General features: G+C 43.3%; 1 protein-coding gene across 3 annotated transcripts in view; it reads right to left on the bottom strand.

Moving 5' to 3' along the window:
* The window catches only part of Baz1b (bromodomain adjacent to zinc finger domain 1B), a 70,861-nt gene extending 58,697 nt beyond the window's left edge, over positions 1-12,164 (bottom strand). For 2 of the 3 annotated variants that reach the window (XM_087196258.1, XM_087196260.1), the window contains exon 1: positions 11,667-12,164. In XM_087196258.1, coding sequence (XP_087052384.1) covers positions 11,667-11,773 — 107 coding nt within the window. In that variant the 5' untranslated portion in view covers positions 11,774-12,164. The remainder of the gene's footprint in view (positions 1-11,666) is intronic. The other variant, XM_087196261.1, reaches the window with a different exon arrangement.
* Positions 12,165-12,902: the final 738 nt, after the last annotated feature.

Here is a 12,902-nt window from a genome sequence, read left to right as displayed (position 1 = left end):
ATCAAAATCAGCCTGGGCTACATAGTGAGCTCAAAGCTCACCTGAAATACATAGTGAGGCCCTGTCTAAAAAGGAAAAAAAATTAGGTAAATGTAACTGTTACACAATTCAGATGGTCAGCAAGTTTCAGTCTCACAGTTAATTTGTAATAACCTTGTACATATACTAATGGTCCATTTACCAATATAGCCTTCTATTCTACCTGATAAACACTTGTTGCTTCCTAGGTTTTAAAAGTAAATTCCAGGGCTGGAGATACAGTTCAGCACGCTTGACGCCTTGGGTCGAATTTCCAGCACTACAAAAATGAAACCCCAAAAAGTCCTAAAAATACTTTTCATACAGTATTTATCCAGTCTTTATGTTGTGTCCAGTAATACTTCATTCACAAGATCATTTATTAGATGTGGTTCGGTGAGTCTTCAGGAGGGAGTTAAAGAAAGAACAGCACACAAGTTAGTGCCACATACACATATGGCAACTTTCCACACTGTCCCGAATGGAACTCACAGTCAGTCAGCCACATTCAAATTCAAATGGCAAGTAACTAATTTACTCTCATATGCAGCAACAGATGCTATGCAAGAAAACAAACTGACACTACAACTAGCTGCCAATCCATGTACTTTCCAAGTGACACATATTATACTAGTTGAAATCAAAGTATTTGAACAGCTCCCTCTGTAGTATTATCTTCCAAATAACAAGGATTCATATTTTCAATTTTGTGTTGTTTTGCAGTACTGAGGATTTAACCCAAAGCCTTGAACCTGAGCTACATCCACAGCGCTTTTTTTTTCCCCATTTAGTTTATTGGCACATTTTAGGTATACAATAGTTACATTCATCATTGGGATCTTGTATCTTTACATGATGTTTGTTGGTTCTTGTTTTTTCCCCATTCCCCTGCCCTCCCTTCACCCCCTCCACCCTTCCCTATTTCCATGTTTTTCCTTTCCTTTTCCCTTCTTTCCTTTCCTCTTCCTCTCCCACTTCTCCTATTCCTTTAGACATTTTCTGCCTATTTCACAATATCAATTATACATTGATTCTCATTTACACTTTTAGTTTTTCACACCGAGAAACTATTTGGTATTAACACGTGTCCTATTTATTTCACTTAAGAGTATGGCCTCAATGTGCATCCACTTAGCTATAAATGTCTCTAGTTTCTCATTCTTTATGGCTGAGTAGTACTCCATTTTATAAAAAAACCACACCTTCTTTATCCAGTCTCCAGTCGATAGGCATTTGGGCTGTTTCCAAGTTTTAGCTATTACAAACTGTGCTGCTATCCACAGTGCTTTTTAAATTTTTTATTTTTATTTTATTTATTTAGGTTTTTTGTTTTTTTTTTTTGCAGTACCGGGGATCGAACTCAGGACCTTGCGCTTGCAAGGCAGGCTCGGTGCCACTGGGCTAAATCCCCAGTCCTAAAATTTTTATTTTTGAGACACGATCTCGCTAAATTTCCTAAGCTGGGCTTGAACTTGCAATCCTCCTGCCTCATGGAGTACTAGGATTACAGATGTGCAGCACCACACATCCGACATAAGTGTTCATTTTTAATATGTGAAGATTCTTAAATTTTCTAGGGTAATGACCAGTGAAAAGGCAAAAAATAAGGACAATATCTATAATCCAAAATAACAATTTTAGCCAATATTATAAGCACTTTCACTCATTGTAGATATTTCTCTGGATCTGCCAAAATCTAAGCAATAAATTAATTTCCCTCAACAGGGCTGATAGCAACATCTAAGTGATTAAAAAACAGAGTACTATAGCAGTAAAAACTGTCAGAAATAGAATCCCTGAGAATTTATAAAAACTAAGTCCTATGATGGTATACACCTGTGATCCCAGCACTCAGGAGCCTGAGCCTCAAAGATCCCAAGTTTGAAGCAGACCTGAGATACACAGCAAATTTAGGGTCAGCCTGAGCTACCTAGCTAGACCTTGAGTCAAAAACAATCCAAAACCAACACAGGTGTGGCAGCATCCACCTGTAATCCCAACTATTTGGGAGGCTGAGGCAGGAAGTGAAGGCCAGTGTGGGCAACAGAAGGAAAACTTGTCCCCCAAAAATAAAAGACCTATCCCAGAGAAAAGGAAGTAACAGGATGGCTTCCATGAGAACATTACCACAGTAAGATTCGTATTCTGTTTAAGTCTGTTTCCACTGGGGAAGCAGAGGGGAGGTAAAATAAGAACAGAGAGGGCTGGGAATTTAGCTCAGTGGTTCTGCCGCCTGCCTCGAAAGCACAAGGTCCCGAGTTTGATCCCCAATACCAAAAAAAAAAAAAAAAAGAAAAAACCAGAGAAAGAATTGTTAAGTTTATTTCAAAAAGCTTCATAACAATCTAATATATTGTTTGGCTACATTTAAAAAATTTACTGTGTCTTCAGGGAGAATATGAAAGTATATAAACAAATATGCCCTAAAAAGAGAATTTTTATTCTTTTTTTTTTTTTTTTTTGAGACAGGGTCTCCCTATACACTCAGGCTGGCCTTGAGCTCACCATGTAGCCCAGGCTGGACTCAAAGGTCAGGCAATCCTCCTGCCTCAGCCTCCTAGTACAGGGATTATAGGTGTGTGCCACCATGCCCGGCCTTATTGGTTATTTTTCAAAGTAGGAATAACATGCCCAGTTCATTCTCCATGGATCTAGACGCATGTGGCCAGCAGCATGCAAGAGTGTGACCCTGCCTGCCTCAGTGATATCTCAGGTCCAACGCCTTAGCTAGACCCCTATCGCCTTTCTTCTGCTCTCCTGCCTCCTTCCTAACCTAAAAGATGTTCCCAACCTCACTGAATGGCCCTTTCGTCCGAGTCAGAAACTGCAAAAATCATCTTCATCTTCTTAGTTCCAAACTGCAATGAATAATGTATTTCTCAATTCATCGCTAGAATGTAATCACTATGTACTGCAAACACAATACCAATAAAGATAAAAACTTTAAAAACAACTACTGTAGTATATTTCCTAATTCAATCCTTTCTATCCAGTAACAGAACCATTATCTAAACCATTTCTGGGCCGGGGATTTAGCTCAGTGGTTTCGTCGCCTGCTGCGCAAGTGCAAGGACCTGAGTTCGATCCCCGGCACCAAAAAAATAAAATAAATTAAAAAGTAAAAATAAAAATCCAGGCATAACATATTAAAACAATGTTAAAAAACAACAACAACAACAATGTAATCAGCTTCTCTTAAAATATTCTTCTCTGGTCCTTTGTGCTTCTCACCCTACACACTGTTTTCACTAAAAAAGAAAAAAAAATTCTGGGGAGGTACTGGAGATTGAACGTTGGACCTTTGCCCTGAATTACATCCCCTGCCCATTTTTTTATTTTGAGACAGGTTTTCACTAAATTGCCCAAACTGGACTCAAACTTAGAATCTTCCTGCCTCAGCCTCCCAGAGTTCAGGGGTTATAGGTGTATGCCACACTAAACTGGTTTTTGGCTTCTTCTTTTGTTTTTGGTACTCAGGATTGAACCCAGGACTTTCCCACCAAGCTACATCTTTAGCCTTTTGTTTTTTTTTTCTGAGACAGGATCTCATGTATCCCAGGCTGACCTTGTACTCAGTGATCCTCCTGCCTCAGCCTCGCCAGTGCTGGGATCACAGGTATGCACCACCACATCTAACTCCCAATCCATTACTAATCCTCTCAAACCTACCTCACTTATCTCCAAAATCCATCTACTGTACTTCTCTACCCCACGCTAGTAAATTTACTCAGATCCCTCAGGATCTATTGGCCAGATTATTTCAGTGGCCATTTCACTACTCCACTGGCTGAAGATCCATTCTCAACATAGAAGCCATAGGGATCTTCCTAAAAATCTGCTTCTTTTGGCCAGGGATTTAGCTCAGTGGTTCAGTTGCCTGCTGTGCAAGCGCAAGGACCCGAGTTCGATCCCCAGTACCAAAAAAAAAAAAAGTCTTGCTTCTTTCTATTCAAGTTTTTCAACAACTTCCACGAAATTGAAGGCCAAATCCACACGTCTCAGCCTACTTCGTAAGTACCTGTCTCATGCAACTCTTTTCAGTTTCTTTCTCTGCTACAGTAACCTCATCCCAAACCCATTTCTTCATTCTAGGTATGTGAAAGGGTAATCTGTTTTCATTTTGGTTTTTGTTTTTGCAGTACTGAAAACTGAAACCTGGGCCTTCATCTAAGTTACGAGGTCTCACTAAATTGACAAATTGCCTGGGGGGGCTCAAACTTGCAATCCTCCTGCTTGGGAGTATTGGGATTATAGGCGTATGCCACCATGCCTGACTCCTCAATTTCTAACAATCAAGAACCTTCAAACTTGGTAGACCAAGGCAGGAGGATCATTTGGGTTCATAAATTTGAGACCAATCTGGTCAACACAGCAACAACACATCTCAAAAAAAAAAAAAAAAAAAAAAATCAAGGATCTTTAAAATCACACTAACTCCTCACAGCTCTGCCAAATACATAGTTCTATTATTTACCTAACTAGTCACCCTTTAGATCTCAAATATAACTTCCCCTAGGAAATATCCATCTCCTGATCCTTCAAATATGGCAGATCACTGTTCCAATGATTCACATCCTTTCCACAGATTTGGTGCCCTGACCCACTGTGATGTGGACTGTAAGAGGAATGTACACTCTTCAACCCACTCGTGGTGTTCAATATTTTAATGCTCCAATAAAATCATGCTGGGAGGCTAGGGATTTAGCTCAGTGGTTCCACCGCCTGCCTCAAAAGCGCAAGGTCCTGAGCTCAATCGCCGGTACCAAAAAAAACCAAAACCAAAACAAATCATGCTGGGGTTAGCCATACAACTGAACCAACAAATGTGGTATGTGCCACTTCTGGGCAGATTTTAAAAGCCAGTATATTTCCCTCCAGCTCTTTCTTTATCACTAGAAAGGCATGCCACACACAGGATGTGCTTCTTCAGCCTAGGTCTTAGAATAAGAAAAAATCTGGGGCCAGGGATTTAGCTCAGTGGTTCCACTGCCTGCCTCGCAAGCCAAGGACCCGAGTTCAATCCCCACTACCAAAAAACAACAACAACAAAACAAAAAACAAAAAAAAAAAAATAAAAAATAAAAATAAATTTAAAAATCTGTTTTGCCAGTTTGGGGTTTTTTGGTATGGGACTGGGGACTGAACCCAGAACCTTTGCATTGAGCTACATTCTCAACCTTTTTCATTATTTTTATTTTGAAATGCACCCAGCTTCACCTTTCCTATTTCAAAAATGTGGCCAGAGGGCCGGGGATTTAGCTCACTGGTTCTGCTGCCTGCCTCACAAGCCCAAGGTCCCAAGTTCAATTCCTGGTACCGGTACCAAAAAAAATGTGACCAGAAGCCAGGCTTGGCTGGGGACACCTACAATCCCAGCAGGATCACAGAGTCAAAATCAGTCTAGGTAACTTAGCAACTTAATGAGATCCTGTCTCAAAAAATAAAAAGGGCCGAGGCTCAATATGAGATTGGGTTCAGTATCCAATATTGCTAGCTAAATAAAAAAATAAATCAAGTGGTCAGAGCCTACCCAAAGCAACTTAGCAAGACCCCATCTCAAATGAAGAAATGGGCATGCAGCTCAGTGTGAAGGCCTTAGGTTCAATCCCCAGTACTGCAAAGAACAGAAACTTTACATTGGATATGGCTTATTTTTTAATGGACAGCACTATAAACTTAAGGTATGCAACTCAAAACAAATAACCTCTGACAACATTAACTTAAAAATTTTAACTGGCTAATCAAATTACATTTATTTCTAAAGTCTAAAGTTGAAATCCCTAATGGACCTAACAATGGTTATTTTGGGTTTATGTATTCTGTCCTGGTTATTACTTTGACTCAGAGCAAAAGAAAGTGGCTGGGAGTGATGGTGCATGCCTGTAGTCGCAGCACCCAAGAGGTTGAGACAGGAGGATCACAAGTTGGAAGCCAGCCTGAACAACATAGTGAGTTCAAAGCCAACCTGAATTACATAATGAGACCCTCTCTCAAAAAAAAAGGAAGAAATGGGCCGGGGATTTAGCTCAGTGGTTCCAGCGCCTGCCTCGAAAGCGCAAGGTCCCAAGTTCGATGCCCGGTACCAAAAAAAAAAAAAGAAGAAGAAAGCAAACTGAAAATGAAAAAGAAACAAAGCCCATCAGAAAGATACTGAGTTAGCTGCTTCTGAATCCTATTTCAGATTTTAGGTTACCAAAATAAGTCACTCACTCTCAAACGCCAATTGTAGTTTTTATGTTCCACCAACTGTAGCACATACAATTGCAGACAAAATGTCAAAGCAATTCTCCAAAGGTTGTGTAAGCTATAAATGATAAGATATTTTCAAATTCTTGACTATCTCATTATGCATCTACTTTCATGACTTCAAGAGCTACCTACATTCTTACAATAGGCTGCTGTTTCACTTTGGCCCTTTGAGGACTCTTTCTTTCAAAAGTACCTGATGGCCTGAACTGAAGAGGCCCAAGAAAGTATGGAGGTTAAAAAAGCTTAACTCTGCTAGGCATGGTGGCGCATGTCAGTAAATCCAGCACTCGAGAGGCTTAGGCCAGCCTAAACTACAAAGGCAGACCCTGCCTCAAAAAAAAAAAAGTATAACTGTAATCCTAAGAGTTCTAAGTTCTAAGAGAAAATGACAAATAAAACAACTCAAGATTTACTTTTTAGGTCAAGGGTGTGTGGCACACACCAGCAATCCCAGCACTAGGGAGGCTGAGGCAGGAGGATCACTGCAAGTTCAAGGCCAGCCTGAACTATACATTGAGACTCTATGGGGCAAGGAATTTGGCTCAGTGGTTCTGCCGCCTGCCTCGAAAGTGCAAGGACCTGAGTTTGATCCCCAGTACAAAAAAAAAAAATTTGAGACTCTATGGAAAAAAAAAATGTTTTTAATCCCATTTTCTCTCTATGGCTCAGACTGCCAGGAAGTTTAAAACAACTCTAAAAGCTGGGTGTAGCAGCACATGCTTGTAATCCCAGAACTGAGGCTGAGGCAGGAGGATCCCTGGGAGTTCAAGTTCAAAGCCACCCTGAACTACATACACAGTGAGGTCCTATCTCAAAAAAACAAAATAGGGCCGGGGATTTAGCTCAGTGGTGCCACCGCCTGCCTCCCAAGTGCAAGGTACTGAGTTCCACCCCCAGTACAAAAAACAAAACCAAAAAAAACCCTAATCTGGTATAGTTTTATTATTTTTAAATCAACCTAAGAGCTCAGTATTTTAACTGTACAATAAAATCCTGTCTTAGCCAGGGGTGGTGGCATACACCTTTTAAAATCCCAGCACTATGGGAGGCTGAGGCAGGAGGATCACAAGTTCAAGCCCCGTCTGGAAAACTTGGCAACCTATCAAGTCCTGTTCCAAAATTTTAAAAAATTGAGAAAGGGCTGGGGATGCAAGTCAGTATGAATGTCACAAGTTCAATTCCCAGAACTGCTAAGTAAATTAATTATAATTAATTTCTGTCTTGCAACTGCAATTTAACTCCATATACAGCTACAACACTTAAAACCTGCAGTGTCAACTCTGCTTGGAGCCATTTTAACTGTAGGAATCAGTCCTTCATCGTACTAAGTTTTCATACAGTAACCCACAAAGTTGTTTTTAAACTTTAGAAACTATGACATGTGAAGCAACCAATAAAAATAATACAGTATGTAACTGTTGTAGCTTCAATGTTTTCTTAAAACCCATCTTGCTCCAGCACTCAGGAAGCTGAGGCAGAATTGAGTTTACAGGCCAGCCAGGGGGTACAGACAGACTCCCTCAAAACCAGAAACAACACCGGCCGTGGTAGCACATACCTGTAATCCCAGCACTTGGGAGGCTGAGGCAGGGAGGAGTTTGAGGCCAGACTGGGCTACAAAGAGCATTCAAGGCTGGCCTGAATTACATAGCAAGACCCTGTCTCAAAAAAAGGGCCAGTGATGTAACTCAGTGCCACAGCACCTGCCTAGCAAGCACAAAGTCCTGAGTTCGATTCCCAGTACCAAAAAACCAAAACAAAAACAAAAAAACCAAGTACAACAAAAATCTAACTTGACTTCAGATACAATCAAGTGTATTACCCCATCAATGTCCAATAATCACATCAAAAGTGGCTAATAAAAGTTAATGTTCTGGGCAGGGGATTTAGCTCAGTGGTTTTGCCGCCTGCTGCGCAAGCAAGCCCAAGGACCTCAGTTTGATCCCCGGTATCAAAAAAAAGAGTTAATATTCTTAGCAAGGCATGGTGACACACACCTGTGATCCCAGCATGTGGGAGGCTGAGGTAGGACTGCCACACCAAGTTCATGGCCAACCTAGGCTACATAATGAGTTCAAGGCCAACCTGCACTATAAAGCAAGACCCTGTCTCAACACCCCCCTAAAAAATTAATGTTCTTCAACTAAGATCCAGTGTCTTACCTGTGGTACTACCTGTGGTACCACCCTGAGAACCAATATACCATACATTAAAACTATAAAACAATAATCAACAATATATAACACCCAGTTATTAGATGCGTGATTATTCACAACATCCACTGAAGTTTAATAAAGATATACACGTGGGCTGGGAATTTACCTTAGTGGTTCTGCAACCTGCCCCATATGCTCAAGGTCCCAAGTTCAATCCCCGATACCAAAAAAAAGAAAAAGATATACATGTATTTTCAAGAACATACCAGTTCACAGTCTGAGGTCAATAAAATATCATATAAATCTGCTACAATATACATGTAATTAAAAGGTATTAAATCTTAAAATATAATATAAATTGACAAGCGAGACTAAAAATACTTCAAATGCAGCTGTTAGCCAACCATTATTCGTTCTCCTCTATGAAACCACTAACAGTCTAATAAATATGCCAACCTGCCAACCTACAGTCCAGCTGTTTAAAAACCATCCTCCAAGCGCTAGCTTCCTCTTGTAGAAATTCCCCAGAGAGCAATTACACCTTAATATGTAACACTTTTAAAGAACTCTTTTGTTAAGAGTTCTAAATACTGCTATGGGAAATAAAAAAATGAAGAAATGTTTATTAAATTACATACCATTGAAAATATTTCAGATATCAGTTTGCAACTGTCATTTTTTTTTGGTACTGGGGATCGAACTCAGGACCTTGCGCTTTCGAGGCAGGCAGTGGAATCACTGAGCTAAACTCTGGCCCCTGCAACTGTCATTTTAAGAAAAATTCTTTATATATATATTTCAATGATTTCACTAAATTACATGAAAAGCTTGAGTTGTCAGTCTTAAATTAGCTATCTATGGTCACTTTTCACATGGCTTAGTGTCTGCTACAAATTTGAAATTCATCTCTTCTCTATGGCGTGTTTCTTTTCTTTTTTTTTTTTTGGTACCAGGGATCGAATTCGGGATCTAACTCGGGTCCGTGTGCTGCTTGCAGAGGCAGGCGGTGGAACCACTGAGCTAAATCCCCGCCCCTATAGCATGTTTCTTACACTCCAATAGAACCAGACCTGAAAAATTAATTTTTTTAAATTTCTAAACTCTTAATACTAGTGTGAGTGACCATCAACAACTAAAAGAATAAATGATAAGAAGACTGCCAGATTCTCACAAATAAAAAGAAAATTTAGTCTAGGCCAGCCTTGAATACAATATGTAGTCCAGGCTGGCCTCAATTTCAGGATCTTCCTGACTCAGCCTCCCAAGTACAGTGATTACAGGCTGAGTCACCATGCCCAGCCCCCAACAAGTAAATTTTTACTCCACTGATGTTTTGGAATATTAAAAAGCAAATTAACTTTAGAACAGTGCTATATTTAACAGATAAATAATTCTTATATCACCAATTAAATCTTTTTTCCCCTTACTCAGGGGATTTAACCCTGGGCTTATTCTTTATTTTTTCTTTTTTTTTTGGTATCGGGGATCGAACTCGGGATTGAACTCAGGTCCTTGTGCTGCTTGCAGAGGCAAGTGGTGGAACCACTGAGCTAAATTCCCGGCCCCAGGGCTTAAGCATTTAACTAAATCCCCCAGCCCTTTTTGGTTTTACTTTGAGGTAAGATCTCACCAAGTCACGAAATTGCTCAGAATGGGTTCAACCTTGCCATCTTCCTGCCTCAGCCTCCCAGAGTGCTGGAACAGACACAAAGTAGCCTAATTACAAGTGGAGGAGCTGGAGATACATATAGCTCTGTGGTAGAGCTCATGGCTGTGAGGCCCTAGGTTTGATCCCCAGGACTCCACTTTCTTTTCAATTTACTTACAGGGATGAGGTAGAAAGAGCACTGAGTGGTACATAATCCTGACTCACCAGTGTACCACAACAAGCCAACTTCTCAGGCCACTTGCCACCAGGATGGCAGATCACCTCCAAGATCCATTGCAGATCCAAGATGCTGTAGGGATATGTAATTTGGGTTTTTTTGTTGTTTTTTGGTTTTTTTGAAATAGGGTCTTGCTATATACAGTTCAGGCTGGCCTCCAACTTGCAGTGATTCTCCTGTCTCAGCCTCCAAAGTGCTGGGATTACAGGCATGCACCACAGTGCCCAGCGCTATCATATACTGTCAAGACAATTCCTGATTAACTCAGACTCATTTTCTAAGTCTCTTTGTGTGCAAACACCTAGCTGCATTCAAAACAAAAATGAGATTATCCCATGAAGTACACCATTAAAGCAAAGATTAAAGAGAAATTAAATAGCTCACCTGGACAAGTCTTCTCATACAAAAGCAAACAGAAACCATTAAGTCTCATCTTTCCTAAGGGCAAAGGGGTGCTAAAACTAGTACTATATCAAGCTTGATTCTGAAATCTACCTCTTTTTTACAATAACCCTTAAAAATGATTCACCTGGCATCTGCAACAAAAATACGCCATACAACTTATAAATGAAAGATTACTGTATGTGCTTGTGCAAGAAATGTTAGTTATCAGAACAGCAGCTTCGTATTTAAAAATCAGCTTCATGTTCCAAAAAATTAAAGCACAAAAACTTTAGGTACATGTTGGTTGTTTTTAATTTCATTTTCCAAAATATTTCTTTCTAAACTTTCAACATTCCAAATCTGTGTGCCCAAGAAGAGAGCATCAGCTCCTGTCCTCCAAAGCAGCTTTTCTCCCTTTCTTTCCTGCGTCTGGAAATTCGTTTTTTCAGGTGGATCTCCCGGTCCTGTCAGTCCATCCCTGGCCTAAAGTCCACTCGGGAGGAGAAAACACCACTGCCCCTCGCAGAAATCAGAGAGACGCAATCAAGACTCGCACCAGCCGGATCACGAGGCCGCGCGGGTACAATTTCAAAAACCTAAGTCGACGGTTTCATTTAAATTTTGTAAAAAAGAAAAAAAAACGCAAAGGAAAAGTCTGCTTTCTCCCCGGTACTCCCCGAAGGGCTGACGCCAAGTTAGGGAGCAGGGAAGTGCGCTCGTCGTCACCAAGGCAGGGGACAAAGTGCGGAGCTGGTAAGGATGGAGGCGCGCGGCGCGGGGCGTCTCGAGCGGGCCCGGCTCAGTCGCAATCCGGGACTCGGGGCCGGAGGCTCGGGGCGAGCTGGGCACTCGGGCCCGCGGGCGGCCCTGACAGCTGCCCTGGCCCCAGAGCCCAGGCCCCCGTCCTCCCACCACGACCCGACACAGGCCGTGGGCATCCGGCCGGCCGGCCGGCGCGGCAGGAAAAGGATACTCCCGGGTGCGGAAGGCCTCCTGCGTGTGCGGGATGGTGAAGAGCGGCTCCTCTCCGGGCAGCGGCTTCACCAGCGGGAAGGGCTTGCGGCCCAAGAGCGGCGCCATCGCGGCGGAGAAGGCGGCGGCGGCGGAAGCGGGGGTCGCGCGGCTCCTCGCCGGCCCCGCAGCGCAGCACTAGGCCCCGGGCCCCGAGCGAGCGCCTGGCTCCCGGGGCGGTGGGGGAGGGGAGGGGTGAGAGGGCGGCGCGAACTCCGGCTCCCTCACGGCCGGCGCGACCGCACGACAGCCATGGAGCGGAGCGCGAGGACGCGCAGAAGCTCCCACTCACACCCCTGCGACTCCCAGCAGCCTCTCTCACCCTCGGCCAATCTTCGCTATGGGTCCCCGCAGCCGGCAGTCACGACTCCTTAGTGGCACCGGAGGAAATTATTGAAAAATGGCGGGAGATTCCCCTCCTCCCCCCGGCCGGGCCAGCGTACACACTAACTTGCTCCCCAGTGGCGCCGGTGGAGAATGCGCCAATAGGCGGACAGCTGGTCAGCACTCACTGTCTATTGGCTCGAAGCAGCTGCCGCTCTGCGGCTGGGTCCCGCCCTCCTGCCCCTGCCGCGTAGTTAGGTTGCAGTGCACCAGAGGGCAGTCTGAAGAGGTGAAAGGTCACGTTATGTAAGCGCTAGTGACAGACGTGCGGGCCTCCGGCAGCTGAGTTAAAAGTGCGAGACAGCGGGGAACAGAGAACGCGAGAGCTCGAGGAGGTCAGGCCAGAGGAGCCCCCTCAAATACACAGACACTGCGCCATCTGTCACCGACGGCGACACTGACATCCGGGCACCACTGTCCGTGTAGTGCGCCGGAGGGGGGAGGGGGAGCGCGCGGCCAGGGGCTTTGTCTTTCCACTTGTGCTCCGCCCCCTTCTTAAAGGCGCCGCGCTTGGCCGCGCCCGGGGATGGGTGGGTGGAGTTGGGCTTCGAGGATGAGTTGGCGGGAAGTAACCCCGCACCTTCCTTTGCGGAAGGACAATTTGAACTACACTCTTGCTCACGCCAGAGTTAACTTATTCTGGACAAGAGTGTAGTTGAGATCTGGGTATTAGCATCCTGCTTGTTTCTAGAGGTGTGGTGGAAAGGATAATGTGGAAGCGTCTTTGGAAAAATAATTTTAAAGGACATCTGTGAATCTAGATCCACTCAAGCATCCTGGAACGTTCCAGACCGAGTGCTGGCTGCTAGAGGGG

This window comes from Heterocephalus glaber, unplaced genomic scaffold, assembly GCF_053883595.1.
Source record: "Heterocephalus glaber isolate CG9 unplaced genomic scaffold, H.glaber_assembly_v1.0 deba00001610, whole genome shotgun sequence".
In the NCBI taxonomy this organism is placed as follows: Eukaryota; Metazoa; Chordata; class Mammalia; order Rodentia; family Bathyergidae; genus Heterocephalus; species Heterocephalus glaber.
The sequence above is the reverse complement of the archived record's forward strand: the minus strand, read 5'-3'. Positions and strand labels throughout refer to the sequence as shown.